At 49.0% G+C, this 16813-nt stretch overlaps 1 protein-coding gene across 1 annotated transcript; it reads left to right on the top strand.

Moving 5' to 3' along the window:
* Positions 1–7180: 7180 nt before the first annotated feature.
* On the top strand, positions 7181–10239 carry lzts1 (leucine zipper, putative tumor suppressor 1; the record flags this gene model as incomplete). Its single annotated transcript, XM_084457629.1, has 4 exons — positions 7181–7546; positions 8426–9250; positions 9380–9574; positions 9700–10239. The coding sequence occupies 4 exons, from the start codon at positions 7181–7183 to the stop codon at positions 10237–10239; spliced, it is 1926 nt and encodes a 641-aa protein (XP_084313755.1).
* Positions 10240–16813: the final 6574 nt, after the last annotated feature.

Raw genomic sequence — 16813 nt, 5'->3', positions numbered from 1 at the left:
TATCCTTGGAGGCTCGATTCAGCGCGTGACGCTGTAGTAGTGGATTACTTTTTCAAAAGTTGTTGTTAGTAACTCCCCGGAGGCATTCACACTGCTCTCCTGTCATAATCAATGGGCCTGTGAAACTCAAACAGAGCTTGAATATCAGCTGAAAAATAAAGGGCCAGTGGAGCTAACTATTAAAAACGGTGACTATTGATAAAGTACACGGATTGATGCATTTGTTTGTGGGAGGCAACAATGATTAAATAGACATCCTGGTGCTTTATTGTGGTGTTATGCGCATCAGTTGTCAGCTGTTATCAGAATGGAGGATGGACTATAGAGCACTGAGCTCTCTGTCTGGACTCCCCACCCTGACACACTGCTGACCTGGGTAGCAGAGAAGAGACCTCTCTGTCTGGACTCCCCACCCTGACACACTGCTGACCTGGGTAGCAGAGAAGAGACCTCTCTCTCTGGACTCCCCACCCTGACACACTGTTGACCTGGGTAGCAGAGAAGAGACCAGTCTGACGTTAGGTAACACGGAACACCGGGTGAACACAGAGGGGTATTATGCTATCTGTGTGTGTGTGTGTGTGTGTGTGTGTGTGTGTGCGTGCACGTGTTTGTCTTTGTGTGTAGGTGTGTGTGACTAATGACCACTCTAGATTATGGTGGATGGTTTTGCTCTCGTCTGACAGGTTTATCACACAGTCCTCAGCTAGCAGAGAAACCCTGAGAACCTGGTTCATGACCATCCTAGCAGTGACACCATCCGCTGTCTCAACTCAATCTGACCATACAGCTGAAGAGACACAGTTAATGTATACCATAATATTCATAATATCATGCCTAGGGTATTGTTTGTGTGTATGGTTATGTCTTGAAGTGTCATTGTTGTAATTTATTTTTTACCTAGCTGTACGTTGGTCAATCTTAGTAATTTTAAACGTTAAAGTTTTCAGTTGAGTTGAGAAGTAGACATGGTGCTGGGAGTGCGTGCGAGCAGGGCATGTGGTATTGCTGCAATCATTAGGTCGAGAGCTTTATGCAAGTCAAAGCCCCTTGTCTCTGTGACCTTCCTAAGCCCAGATATGGCCGTTTCAAACCCCCGCATTGACAATGAATTTTTGGCTCCTGAGCCCAAGTCAGCGGAGTTCCCCCGCTTATTTTTACCCTGGAGAGATAAATTGGCTCATGCTACTTTTGCGTAATCCTGGTCCAAAAAATGACTGGAGGCGAATGGGTGGCCGTGAATGGGCAGCCGCGTTCGGGCAACTCGGTGAAGTGCACTCCAGGCTAGCTAGAGGTTACAGCATGCAACCGTGGAGATAATAACATGGGCACTAAATCTATCGTTTAGTCAGGGAGAGAGGACAATGAAGTGGCATCGAGTGTGAATGGTCCAGGCCAGCCAGCTATATTTGAGGTAGCATAGCATCGTCAACCGCCCTCTAGCCTGCCGGCTTGCTCTTAGCTGAGCTCATTTGCATATGAAAAAGCGCTCAATCCACTCAATCTGATCTCGTGGTCTATGGAGGGGTATAGAGGCATGCTAGAACGCTTATTCTGAGTGGCATTTTCAATATTCTCAGCAAATGACTCAACAACATGTTTTGTGGACGCCAAAGACTAACTTGTTGAAAATTAACATAATATGACACCTTTAATCGTAGTCCAAAAATGAATGGAGGTAAATGGCCAGCCTGGCTGTGTCTGGGCAGCCCATGGACCCGCCCCGTGATCTGGATCCGCTCCAAAATTAAATGGGTTCTAAATTGGACCATGCTACACCCTTCCATCAAGTTTCGTAAAAATCAGTCCAGTAGTTTATGTGTAATTCTGCAGACAAATATACAAACAAACAAACAAACGCACACATGCATGCACGCAAGCACACACGCCTGTGCTGTCACTTGCGCAGAGGTAACAATGTATCATATAATTCCTGGAACATTCTAGGACCTGCATACTTTCACTTTTGACAGGGCTTAGTTTTAGACAGGGCCAGCTGGCACCTTATCACAAGAGCAGGGTTCTACAGCAACCCCACATCCCAAGAATATTGCCACGTTGCCATTTTCAGTCTGACTTTTGGTCATTTTAGTCTTGTTGTGAAACATTTCATGATAATGGAGAGGCCTGCTGATCTGTTGAACCTAACAGACGTTCACAACTCTCTGAAACGGTTTCTGGATAGATTCCAGACTCGTCCATGCTTAGGAATGCAAAGTGCACAGCTATCGGATGACGTTAATCGATCTAGAATGGAGACGCAGTTCAATAAGAATACGTAGAAGCACATTCCAACATCTAACCTTTGCGTTGTCGGCATATTCACAGGCATCACTTTGCAGCTCCTGGAGGTAAAGGGCAGCATTTAGACTCCATTAAAGACACATTCTCTCTGATCGCTCCACAGCTGCCAGGTTCATTCTAATGGCCCCTCACAGGGTAAGTGGTGGGCTGCATGCCAATATAGTGAGGAGAATAGACATCCTTCTTCAAAAGCAATGGTTGATTATTTGGTCGACCTAATATCGACCAAATAATTTGGATGTGTTGAACAGAATCTGAAAGCATGCAAATTTCAACCAGGAGCTTCCATTAAAAGCTGCTCTCGATGTGCAAGCCTGGCATTGAATGAGTAATTAGCCTACTGCTTTCTTGACCTCAGTAGTTCCTTTAACCTTGCCCCTCATTCACAGAAAGAGTGTTTTGAAGAACAGAGGTAGCGTGAATGATTTACACGCTGACTGACTGCTAGCAACCAGTGAATAATCTCTAGTTTTGGACCTACAGGTATCAATGAGCGATGGAAACATCACAAGAAAGTAAGAGTAGTATTAGAGCTTTGCAGTTAAAGTTTCAATAAGCCCATCCCCCCCCCACACACACACACACACAGTCTGTCTCGCACATACACACACTGTTACTGAATCATGCCTGGAGCTCAATCCCTCTCTTGGTGGCAGTACTCACAGTCACAGTCTCCTCACTAATGCACTAAGTGGATTATCCTTTTGCTATCATTGTATGCTGTGTGTGTGTGTGTGTGTGTGTGTGTGTATGTGTGTGTGTGTGTGTGTGTGTGTGTGTGTGTGTGTGTGTGCGCGTGCATGTATGCCCCAAACATCATCATTCTCAACTGTGGGTGAATGTATTGTAGGCGTATTACCAGACTTCCCTCACATAGTGAGAGAAAAAGGGTGAAAGAGGGGAACATTTCTGACAGGCCTCAGAGAGCATGAGAGAAATAGAGAGAGAGAGAGAGAGAGAGAGAGAGCTGGAGACTCTCTTCAATAATTCATCCCAGCACTCTCTCTAAAGGCCTTTCAACTGTGTATTTTTGCTCCACCATTCTGCAGATAAAAGCTGGACATATGACTTGTGTCATGACTGGGCAGACCAGTGATGAAAAAGAGACACATCGGTCTCTTTTCTCTCCGTTACATCATGCCCACCCAGCTTTGAATCCGGTTGTTCTCAATTTGACATAACTGAGGTAAAAATATGTGTTCTGTATTTTCAGAGGAGAATCTCACCAAACGTCTGTCCTATTGTGCAAAGTTAATGGGAACACAGATTGTGGCCCCCGCTATGAAATAAATTCACATCTGTGAAGAATTACCATAGGAAGATTGTAAATGCGGGAGGTACCATCTGGCCCCATGGCCATCAAGGTACAGTAGGAAAACGAATGTCATTGTCATTGTAAGACAGGTCTAAATCTCATTCTCCACACGGCTGTGCCGGGCTGGCGCCTGGTTGTGTTCATGGATTGGCTACGGCGCGCGTCGCCCCCACGTCTCGCTGGGGCTCTGAGTGTCAGCTGGTGCCCTGTGGAGCAGGCCTTTGTGTCAGGTCAGGTGGGTGGGGTTGGGGGGCACGTGCTCTGGGGGCACCCCCGCCTCACACACACACACACACACACACACACACACACACACACACACACACACACACACACACACACACACACACACACACACACGTACTTGAACCCCAACAGACGCCCTGAACCCCAACCCTTTTCAACAGTGACAGAGGGTATTAAATCATGGCGTTGTCTAAAGACCATAGGGTAGGTTGGTTTTTATTGACTATTAAACTTATATGAAGCCCTAATAGTAACATTCACCATCATAATTGTATAATTAGTCTGGGTGGTGGTTAAGATTAGACAATCGTGACCAACGGCTACTTCAGAGAGATGACATGATAGACAGACAATTTTGTCATTTAGCAGATGCTTTTATCCAAAGCGACTTACTATGTTTTGAACTTGATCAAGGGTGTAGCGGTAGGCAATGATTGTCAAGGGCCCGGTCCGGTCTTGAACCAGCAACCTTACCAGCAGTAGACAGATGTTCTAACCACTCTGCAACGTACCGCTTATGTTAAACTTGAACAACAAAGGGAATGCAAGAGAGAGAGATTTGACAAAGCCAATTCAGTATTACAATGGAATAAATTACTTTTCAGAGAAACATCTAAGGTTGCTCAAAAGAACATATTGCCATTTTGCAAATGCTGTTGCGATCCTTTGATCATTAAATAAGTTGGTTGAAGGCGGTCACTGTGCTTAGCAATTGTAATGGATATCCTCAAATCAATAATGTACCATATGTGAATATTGAGCAAAGTATTCCTTTGATCCAACTGCTATTGGAAAGCATACTGCTACCATAGCCCCATTCTTTATTTCAGGTTTAGATAGAAAAGCTATTTTTCAAACAAAGTATCCCCATGTTCTCCTGTTGTATGAGTGTTACATTAGGCCTCCTAAAGGCCTTTTGAGTCCAGTGGCTTGCTCTTTCTCCTGATTCCTGCTTCGTCCTACAGCAGCTGAGAGCCTCTCCAAGCATTGTGGCACTAATTCACCTACTCTGAAGCATGGGCCCTCCATACTAGAGTAGCCATTTATTTAATACTCAAATATGGTGCTTTCTGTTCTAGGGGTATAAATCAACTACCCGAGAAGAGTGCACACAAAGAGTGGCACACTTCAACAGACAAAGAGAGAGGGAACGAGAGAGAGGGAGGGAGCGCTCTTTCTCTTCAAACGGAGAGGTGTTTGTTCAGGGAGGGAGGGAGGCGGGTGTTATTACACAGCTAGTCGATAGTGAACGGGCGGGGTTTGTCCGAGGGAGATAGGAGGGGGTGCTGGTGGGGGTGTAAAGGATCCTTTGTGAGGGCTAGGAGTTAATCACTTGAGCGGCACACGCCAGTGTAAAGGAGCACATGTTGTACACCCACTCCCCTGGAGGGGGGGGGGGGGGGGGGTCAGGAGGTCCCAGTCCACCCAACCGCACCTCCCTCCTCCTCCCAGGAGAATTTACATGGCAGTTATGCAAAACCAATCCCGTTGTGTGAATAGGCCAAAGACCCACCCCCTCAGAATGGTGGCCTTCTTGGCTGGCGAGATAGTGTGATGCGTTCACTGGCTGCTGGTTCACCCAGGGACACACACTCACACAGACAGACACACGCACACACACGCCTGCGCAGTGATTCCAGCGTTGCCACCAGGATTGGAGGGATCGTCCTACATTAGCCTGCTAGATGGATGCTTTGCTCTGCCCGTAAGTCAACATATATTATTGCAGATTCACTGTCAGCGGAGAGTAGTATTGAGAGAATGAAGTGAGATTTGGAGCCAGAGAGACGAAAGAGTGCCAGAGGTGGGAAGAGAGACGGGTAGTCAGAGCAGGGATTGTTTACATCAGGGGCATGTGGTATTTGTTTTGTTCTTGCTCACGTACTGTTCAAAGCAATTCATGTCTGCTAATAATAGACCATTGTGTGCACCCATACGACAATCATGCTCATCCCACAGTGCACATGTCTAGTCCTGGATTAAACAAAAGATCAGTCTCTTCGTTGGATGTCGGGCCGTGTTGGATAGAGGCCAAGTAGCTGTTCACACTGTTCCTGGAGGGTCTCCTGTGACTCTGGCTCTTGTCTTGTTTTTATTTCTGGATTTGACAACACCAGCCTAAAGAGCTTGTTTACCTTGTGAATATTACATTGTTATTATCCCACTCTCAATGATAAACATCCACGCAAACAACTCATCACTCACCACCATACTCAAATCATTTAAAATAATTGCAGTGACAGCTATGTGTCTTTCAGTCATGCCATGCAAAAGATGATTAGCAATGGGTTTTGCCCACAGCTACTTACCTCTAAATGGGTCCATTATGGCTGGCTAGTTGCGCTAGTCTTTTGTTCCTGGGGATATTATGGGATATTAGAGGATGGGACCAGGTGGCGGGGCAGCACAGATCATTCATTCTGGTGCTCTCTGCTACTCAGTAAATAGTGAGGAGGACTGAAAGGCAGCATCTCTTTCCCCTGTGGATTAGAGATCATGGCCACAAACATCTGGGACCTGGTATCTTCCAATGGAAGACAGGGGTGTTACCTCTACCATTACCATAGCCTATAGAATTGGTAAATAAATTGGTACAAAATAAAATATTCCATTGAACTCCACTGACAAAAGCTATATATATATATATATATATATATATATACATATATATCTACATATATATATATATAATATAATATATATATATTCACCTTACAGAGCAGAAGCTGCAGAGGTCGGTAGTATATTGCAGTAAGAGGTTTGTTTATTATATATATATATATATATATATATATATATATATATATATATATATATATATATATAATAAACAAACCTCGTACTGCAATATACTACCGACCTCTGCAGCTTCTGCTCTGTAAGGTGAATAAAAGATATGAAAGACAAAAGATAAAACTAGAGGTTGATTAAACAGACCTACTCTAGGTCTTGGTATTGTCGTCAGTTTGTTGTATGCCAAATGTCGAGTAGGCCTACTTGTGATGTAATAAGCTGTTAGGACAGCCAAATGGTTGTTTGTCATATGTGTCAAACAGAACTACCAAGTCATAAATCTGCAGCTATATAAAAACATTATTAAATAATGGCCTGCTCCCTGAGCTGCCGTTAGAACAGTTGGATAAACGCTCATAAATGATCAGTGAAATACACTGCCTGTTTAAACTCACTGTGTCTTTCCTCCCTGCAGATGGAGAAAATGACAGTTTCTCCCCGGGGCTATGAGTACAGATCCCTCTTCAGGAGCTTCTAGCCAGCCAGGATCTTCACCCCTCCCTCCCCTCTGCCTGAAGGACCATGGGCAGTGTCAGCAGCCTGATCTCCGGCCACAGCCTCAAAAGCAAGCACTGCCAGGCCTCGGAGTTTAAACTCAAGAAAGGGGCCCACCACAAGAGGACAGGCCGTAGCGTGGACGGCCTGCTGAAGTACAGCTTCGCCCAGGGCTCCTCCTCCAGCCACGCCCCTAAAGCTCTGTCCCACTCCCAGTCGGGCAGGAGTGAGGACTTCTTCTACATCAAGGTGAGCCACAAGCAGCCCAGGACGGGCCTCAACCGAGGGGCTCCAGCTCCACAGGAAGACCATGCTGGGGAGGGACACAGGGACATGGACCCAGACGGCAGGGGGCCTCCGAAACTGCTGCCCATGTCGGGGAAACTGGACAGGGTGAGCCAGTGTTTTTCACTGATTGTTTCTGAGTTCATGTTCATGACAGCCTAAAGGTTGGTCAGTACCACAGGGAACACTTGCCATCTGCCACTCAAGTGGGGTGTGTGCACAGAAGAGAGACTACAAAAGAGACTACTAGAAAGACATGCAGCGCGCACCCTGTTAGCGGTTGGAAAACTTCCCAAACAAGTTCAGGATAAGACAAGCACGTGAGGTAGCGAGCAGCCAATCATAACCTGTATGGAAACCCCAAGCCTTTGTGTCGTCCAAGTCTTTTCAGCCATTCCCCACAAGATTAACGACTTGAGAATGCCTTGATCTTCAGAGAGATGTCATCCATTGTCAGGGGTATGCCAAGCCCGGCTCCCTCGATAGGCCTTTATGTCTCGGGAGAGAAAGGCGCCCAACTCCTCCAGCAGGCATGAAGTCACTGGGCAGGAATGCTGAGTCCACAAGCTTACCTCTCTCACACTTCAGCAGCACCACACGTTATTAATATCACAGAGTAGGGCTATTCATCTTCCGCCAGACAGGATAAGGGGGTGGATGTGAGGGCCGGGGGAGGGAGGGGGGCAGAAGAGGAGGGATAAAGCTGGTGATGCTGCCAGATAACACAGATGGCACAAGGGGTGTAAAACGTCACGTTGAGTTTTTTCCTCCCTTACGACTGTCTCGTGAATTATGCTGGGACCTGCTATATTATTAGTCCCTTGCATAAGAGCCAACAGCAGGAGTATAAATGTTCTGGGTGTCTGGGTGGTTTTTTCCCCCCTTATGCCCAGGAAATCCATTGATGGTTTTTACTGCATTATTTCCTCAAAAGGAAAGACCACATTCTTAGACTGACTAGAGCTTCTTTATCACTTGCTCCCCCAGAGTACTGAGAAGGCCCTGATCCGGCCCACAGCCTTCAAGCCGGTCATCCCCAGGAGCGTGTCGTCATTCGACGCCGATGACAGCCTGGACCGTGTCCTCCTCAGCCCGTTGGAGAGGACCACCGGGGATCCCCAGGGACACAAGCGGGACACCTTCTCGGGAACCCTCTCCGACTCTGGGAGGAACTCCATGTCAAGCCTGCCCACGCACAGCACCAACGGCAGCCTGAGCGCCTGCGCGCTCCCCCTGGGCCCCGGCATGACCCACGCCCTACTGCCCAACTTCCCTCCGTGGACCAACGGGAACGTCATCAGCACCGGTATCAGGGTCTCCTTAACCAACGGGGGAGCGGCAGCCAAAGCCAACGGGGACGCCGCCTCCACGTCCTCTCCCGACCGGCCGCCGAGCCCTCTGCTGGAGGAGACGGGCGGCGGCGTTCGCTCCCCCATCACCCCCGACGAGTCCCTGATCGAGCGCCTGGAACACCGTCTGCTGCAGAGGGAGACGGAGCTGCAGGAGCTGCAGGTGAGCTTCGAGGAGAAGGAGGAAGGCACCTGTCAGCTGTTCGAGGACAGGCAGAGGTACTGCATGGAGGAGATGGAGGGTCTGAAGCAGAGGTGCTCCACCAAGCTCCGGCAGGCGTCCGAGAGGGTGGCCAGGACCCAGCAGGCACTGCAGCTGCAGGTCGGCCAGCTGCGGACGGAGAAACAGAGGCTGCAGGACGAGCTGGCCCAGCTGGCCCGAGAGAAGGACCTGGTGGAGGTCAAGCTAAGGTCGTACCAAATGGAGCAGCTATCTCCCGCCTTGGAGGAGACTCAGTGGGAGGTGAGTCGGTGCAGCGAGGAGGTGCTTGCTTCGTTTAGCCCAGGGCCGAGGGCCTTTTGTTAGGACACATCCTGTTCTAATATGCTTCGACAGCACCAACTTTAATTTATTCTCTCCACCCGTGCGCAGGTCTGTCAGAAGACAGGAGAGATCTCCCTGCTGAAGCAGCAGTTGAGAGACTCCCAGGCTGACGTGGCCCACAAGCTAAATGAGATCGTCAGCCTCAAGGCCTCGCTGAAGGAGACCAGGGGCAATATCGAAGCTCTGGAACGGCAGAAAAAAGAGTACGAGGAAAAGATCCACACTCGCACGGCGGAAGTCGAGGTACTGTACAAGTTGTATGTTGGTCAGCAGACAGGAGACAAATAGGGGGTCTTTTTAGAACTGAGGTCTCCATGTCAGGGAGCAAAGATGTAATGTTTGACAGTAACTGAATATTCCGTCCTCAGGTGTGCCAAAATGAGCTCCAGCGCAAGAAGAATGAGGCTGACCTGCTGAGAGAGAATGTGGGCAAGCTGGAGACAGACATTCAGGGGATGAAGCATGATCTGGCCCTGGCAAAAGAGCAGAGGCATCAGCAGACCATGAAACTCGAGGCCCAGGCTCTGGCTCGGGCCCAAGCTTTAGAGCAGTTAAGCCAGAGTGGGGCCTCAGGCCAGTGTGAGGAGAATGGTTGCAACGTGACCACACAATCCCTCCAGAGAGAGGTGGAGAAGCTAAGAGGGGAGCTCAGGGAGGAGAGAGAGACTCAGAAGAGGCTGGCCAACAGCTTTGAGCAGGAGAGACAGACGTGGGACAGGGAGAAGGACAGAGTCATTAAATACCAGAAGCAGCTCCAGATCAACTATCTGCAGATGCACAAGAAGAACCAGGACCTGGAGAGGATCCTGCAGGAGCTCACAGCCGAGCTGGACAGTCGGACGGATCTCGACCTGGACATTCACAGCTCAGTGTTACACTACGAAGACATTATCGCCACAGAGATTTGAACCCATGCTGATCTAATAGGGACTAGAACAGCTAAAGCATTCCATGATCACTGGAGATAACAGGGTAGCACATCACGTACAGTCACTCCATAATGTTAAAAGTGGCGAGACGACATATGATCTATTACCACCATGTAACAAGAGGCATTTTATGGTAATCAAGTTGGCTCACATACAACTGTAGGAAAAATGACAGTGATGGATCATTTATAGTGAACTGGTCATTTATTATTGAAATCGCTATATCATTCCCAGGACTGTGTAAAGCAGACCGTAAGCTTTTGTCGCCCATTATGTTTAATGGATGGCAGCTGCATTAGTAAATGTTTCTTCCTTCCTCTTAGGCAGTTTCATAACTGCAGTCAACTTGAGGTATTGTTATTGTATGTGTCAAGTGCTACAATGATGTCAATCAATCCACTGGATGTACAGTATACTTTGTGTACTATGATGGATTGCTATCCAAAACCCTTAGGCTCAGCACACAGCATTGCTCTCACAAGTGTTTCAAACAGAGGACATGGGAAGTCTAAAGAATGTGTTGTCAACGTCAATGCATTTTGACAGTGGTCAAAATCACCCCACACCACTGAATGCCACACTAGACAGATATGAAAATATCTCACATGTAAAATTCTTAATTTTGAAGCAGATCACTCGAATGAAAATAATGTGGTTGTCTGCCACCTACCACTTAGTACACTATATTTATTTAATTACCTGTGCTGTACACATGACACAAGTGTTTTTTTAGTATCAGAAATAAAGTAATTATTCATAGGCATAATTTCAAGTGTGGTTTGTCATTACATAGCTCTCTTTCTCTCTCTCTCTCTCTCTCTCTCTCTCTCTCTCTCTCTCTCTCTCAGTAAAGCAGATATTTTCACTGGGAAAATGATAAGAACTTGGCTTGAAACATCTTTTATTTCCCTCTGTCATTATCTCACCCTAGCCTTTTGTGTGAGCTCACTCCCTCACTGTGTGACTGGGCCAATCAAAACTGAAATCAAATCAAGTCTCATTGTTGTGATATGCTCGGTTGTCATTGGCACAATGTGGCCACCAGGCTCTGAATGACCAGTCATTAGAAGCTCCATCTGATAGGTTTGGCATGCAAAGAGAGCCGGTAGGGAAATTACTGATGAAATGATGAATATAAACTACTGTGTCTTAAACTACACCAACTTCTACAACGCATAAATAATAAGTTAGGCATGGTAGTAAAAGATTAAAAACTAAAAGGGACGTGGCATTATGCCGCCCATGCAGAGGCTGTCCAGTAAGTGTTAGTTATTAAACAGCAGGTAGGCAGCACTCGCAGAAGATGGGCTGATAATGCAGCCACACCCTGCTGTGATTCTGATGGCCAGCCGTCACGCAGCACACAATGGGATGTGAATGCATTAAGGAATAGAGGAGCGTGTCTCATACAACCAGGCCAGGTCCAGCCTGGCTTATGTGTGTTGGCTGGCTTGTTTCGGTGCGGGACTGGTAGGACGGTAATGTCTGATAAAGATGGGTCTTGTCACCTGAACACATCAGTTCCAATGCTTCCAATGCTAATCCAGCACAATAAGAGCGGGATAGCCAGTTGGCTCATGGGCTCACAACAGCTAGCAGCAGCTTCCATAACATAAATGGTAGCGGTCAGTGGCTAAAGCAGTTACACTGATGATAACAAAGTCATCCCCACCAGGAACCCCGGTCTCCTGGGTGGGAGTCCAATGCTCTCACCACTACTCTACTTGTGCAGTGGAGATCAGCGGGTGGGTTTTGGTGTCCTTCTTTCAGTCCCTAGTGTGGGTTGGGGTTTGGACAGGGTCTGATCTATAAGGCAAGGGGTAAAGGTTGGAGGGAAAGGATGAACATGTGGAGGTTTGGGGTATAGTCCCATAAAGTCATCCCCACCGGGTCTTCAACCCCAGTCTCCAGGGTGGGAGTCCAATGCTCTCACCACTACTCTACTTGTGCAGTGGAGATCGGCGGGTTGATTTTGGTGTCCTTCTTGATTTTGGTGTGCTGGGACTACTGCCTCTTGTGGTGCCAACAGAGAAATGCAGGCCAACATTGTCCGCAGTAACGGAGGGAGGGAGGGAGTGATAACCGGATGAACGCTATACTAGGTGCTCTGGCTTAGAGCCACGCACAAAAAAGCATCAATACATTAAGCTCATTCCTCCATCACCACCTAAAGCTGTGCCAGTCAACAGTCAGTGTAATCACTGAAAATAAACCACATAGGCGTAGAGCGACTGGTGCATCACATCCCCGTAGACGCAACAGCCAGACATATTGATGATATATAAAATACTAGTCTTTGCACTAAAATACGTCTCGCTCTGAACTCGTCTTTCTCCACCTTCTTCTTTCGTGTGTCATCATCAGATGTCCAGCTCAGTAGCGTATAGCCACGCCCTCGTCTCAGGTCCCACATCGAAGAGGCCAGCCTCCGAGGGTGGTTTATACAGGGGACAGGCGGTGATTATGTGCTCAGCTGTCTGCTCCGGCTCCCCACACTCACACGTTGCTCCGTCTGCCAGGCCCCACTTCCTCATTGTTGCTCTGTAGCGTCCGACCCCAGTTCGCAGGCGGTTCAGCAGGGTCCATTTCCGGCGCGGCAGTTCCTCTCCTTGAATACCGCCTCCCGGGTCCTGGATGTAACGGTGGATGCGTGTAGGCCCGGCCGACTCCCACTCCTGCTTCCAGGCTGCCGCCAGCCATGCCTCTGTAGACTGGTCCTCAGGGATGGACCTGAGCAGATCTTGTGCCGCCTTGTTGTACGGGTGGCGGGACTTGAGTCTATGGGGGGGCAGTGGCATTGTGGTGGTGTTGTGCAAGATATGCCAGTCGTGTCTTTGGGCTTTCCTTGCTAGGGCGAGGGTAGCAGCCTCTCGTCGGAGGCCGGCCGGGGCAATTCCTGCTAGTACTGGCAGGTGGCACACAGGAGTGGGCTTCAGGCAGCCAGTTATGGTCCGCAGAGCGTTATTTATCGCAATGTCGACCTTCCTGGCATGAGGGCTTCTGCACCAGGCTGGGGCACAGTATTCAGCTGCAGAGAAGACCAGGGCTTGGGTGGAGATTCTAAGCACCTTGGCGGTTGCACCCCAGCTAGTTCCAGCGAGACGTCGGATTAGTGAGACCCTTGATGACACTTTGGCCGTCACCTCTTCAAGGTGTTGTTTGAAGGAGAGTGTCCTATCCAGGCGTACACCGAGGTACCGCGGGGCTTGCTGGCACTCCAGGCGCTTGTTGTTTACAAAAACTTCCAGTTCCCTTCTTGCCTCGCTGTTGTTGAGGTGGTAAGCTGCTGACACTGTCTTGCCAATGCTGAGCTGGAGGCGCCACATGCGCAGATAGGCTGCTAGGGTGTCCATGTCGTGGTTTAGGCCGACTTCCATCGCCTCCCATGTTGGTCGTCGCATCATGATGGCCAGGTCATCAGCGTAGCCATATTTCCGGGATGTTGTTTCCGGTAGGTCGTGGATATAAATGTTGAACAGCATTGGTGCGAGGACAGACCCCTGCGGGACGCCATTCCTCAGCCTCCTGAGCCTGCTGCATTGTCCATCACTGGTCTTTAAGGTGAAGCTGCGGTTCGTCAGCATCTCCATGATGAACTTCACCATGTGCCGGTCGGGGATGGTCTTTAGCAGCTTTAGGTGGAGTCCACGGTGCCAGACGGTGTCGTAGGCAGCTGTAAGGTCAAGCAACACAACTCCAGCCTTCTGTTTTTGCTGGAAGCTGTCCTCAATGTCTTGAGTGAGCAGTGTCACCTGGTCGACCGTTGACCGTCCGCGGCGGAAACCGGCTTGTTCCCGTGGAAGTTGTGGGTCCACTACTGGCTCGATGCGGCTATGGATCATCCTCTCCAAGATCTTGAATGGGACGCAGAGCAGTGATATTGGTCTGTAGGACTTAGGGTCTTCAGCAGGTTTGTTTGGCTTTGGAAGGGCTATGACAGCAGCACGGCGCCAGATCTTCGGGAGCTTGGACCTCCGAAAGCATGCTGAGTAGAACGAACAGAGCCATGCAGATGTTCTTGCGCTCTGGTGGATTGCAAACTCAGGGTGGATGTAATCAGGCCCTGGTGCCTTCCCTTGTTTGATTTTGCTCATGGCTGTCTGGAGCTCAGTTGTTGTGAAGTCTCCTGACAGGTTAGCATCCACACTGGCCGCCCTACATAAGGAGGACACCTCGTGTCATGTTGTGCGGGCAAAGTTTTTATCTGCACCCGGGAAGCAGCCGTTCTTGAGGAGCTGTGAGGCGATGGAGTTTGCCGTTACTGGGCACCTGGGGGCCGATGGTGTTCTGCCTGTGAGCTGGTTGATAGTCCGCCATGCCTTGCGGCTAGAGTGGGTGAAGTCGATTGACTCCACAACTTCGGTCCACCTTGACCTTCGGGTGGTGTCCAGCTTCTGCAGGAGTGCCGTTGCGGACTCATCCACTTCTTCCCTGGAGCTTGCCTGCTGGTGGAAATGCAGGAGGTGGCTGCACTCTTCATCCCAGCCCGGGATGTACTTTGCATTAAAGCCACGGGGGATGGTTTTCCTTGCTGCCCCAAGGAGTACTTTGCAGTACGCTGCATACCCGACGTCCACGTCGGCATTGTCTGGGTCTGGGAGGCAGACTGATTTTCTTTCTGTCTCCTCAGTGAATGACTGCCAGTTTGCCTTTCGAAAGTTCCATCTCCTGACGGGTTTCCCTGCTACTGGCTGCACCAGGGATGGGACCTTTATGATGGACGGTCGGTGGTGTGAGCGGGGGAACCTTTCCAGGACGCGTCTCTCCGGCTTTTGGGCCGTGTGGCACACAGCGAAGGCCAGGTCCGGGTTGGTGTGGGTATTCCAGCGTGCGGAAAAGAAGCTGGGAGGTTCTTTTGGATCAAACAACAGCAACGCATTGGCGCTGGAGGCCCATTGGCTTAGTGTCTCTCCGTTTGGTGTTGTGTGGCTGTAACCCCAGTCTGTGTTTTGGCAGTTGAAGTCCCCTGCATAGATGGCGGGTGCAGGTGCTAGCGGGAGAGATGCCATGGTCAGCGTTGATGGTGGGGGCTTGTAGACATTGACAACCGATGTGATTTGCACTTTAGTGGACAGCCATTCGATACTCGAGCCTGGTGGGGATTGGCCAGTGGCTGTCCAGCTAAGGTCATCCCTGACAAAGGTCGCAAGTCCATGTTGTTTGCTGTGGATGGATCCGGCACGCTGGAATCCGGGCAGTTTGAGGATGTTGTCACTGTCACAGTGTGTCTCCTGGAGGAGGACGGCTGCTACTCTGTGGGAGTCGGCGAGGTGGTGGATGACTTCCAGTTTTGCGGTGGTGAGGCCCTCTACATTAAGCTGGAGCACTGACAGGACCTGGTGCTCGATGGTCGGGATGGCCGCCCGTCCTGACGTGGACGTTCGATGTCCCTCCGGCCTCTTGCACCTCGGCCTGCCAGCTGGGTGATGACTGGTTGGCGACATTAGTTTCGCAAGCTGGTCTTGCACCATTTCTTGCTACTCACGAAGGAGGCCACGTGAAGGCTGTCGTCATCTCCTCCTTTCTCCACCTGCTTCTATTTCAAGAATGCCCGCGCAAACATAGCTGGGTCTATAATGAACAAATATGACCCACGCTCTATTTTAACAAATGCTGGGTTTTGAAGCCTCGGCGCTACCAATAAATAACTTATTTAGACGCGTTCTGTCCGAGTGAAATTATTTTTCCGAGGTAGTCTTCTTCTTCAACCCAGCATTTGTTAAAATAGACCCTTTTGCTTAGGTAAGTGAAGTTTCATGTTTATCTGACACTTGTAGGCTAAATATGAGCGCCTCTCCTAACTAGGCCGACACCGATTTATTTTGACGGAAAAGTGAATGGACCAGCAAATGACTGTTGTCTGGCATGAGCGAGCGGAATGCGCCAACGGGACTGAGAAGGGCTACATTTCAACCAGACATTCCAGTGAAACCAGGTAGTCAAAATAACTTACCTGATATAAAATGGGCACTGCAAACGCAGGCATTTCTGTTGATTTCCTCAGTCCAGTCCGTACGCTTAATAATGCCGATTTCGTCTGTCTTCCTCTGCTACTGTTTCAAGAATGCGCGCGCATAGGCTACTTGTGCTGACTAGGCTGTAAAAGGGTCTATAATTAACAAATATTACCCACGCTCGTTACATAACTTCTAGAACATCCAGTGACAAAATATATCATGGTACCTTGGTATGTCAAGACCAAGGATTGAACTCACCACCTTCCGGTGATAGGCAGCACACTATCCACTCGGCCTCCGCTGACCTGGGAATTCTGTGGAGTCTTTTGGTTTTGATGTTCTGGGACCACTGCCTCTTGTGGTAGCAACATAGAACTGCAGGTCAACAACACGACGGAAAGAGGAAGGGAGCGAGGATTCCCTCTTCATGGTGTGTCGGCTTACAGCCAACACACAAAAAAGGTAAACTGCTCACAAAGCTGCAGTTATGCATTTATATGATGACTTGATTCAGAAATCCATTCATTATGTATAGTGTAATACAGAAACTACTGAACAGTCTACATAATTCTACACAAGATAGGGCTATGCCTACA

This window comes from Borostomias antarcticus (genome assembly GCF_949987555.1).
Source record: "Borostomias antarcticus genome assembly, chromosome: 23".
Lineage (NCBI taxonomy): Eukaryota > Metazoa > Chordata > Actinopteri > Stomiiformes > Stomiidae > Borostomias > Borostomias antarcticus.
This window is presented reverse-complemented; position numbering and strand designations above follow the sequence as displayed.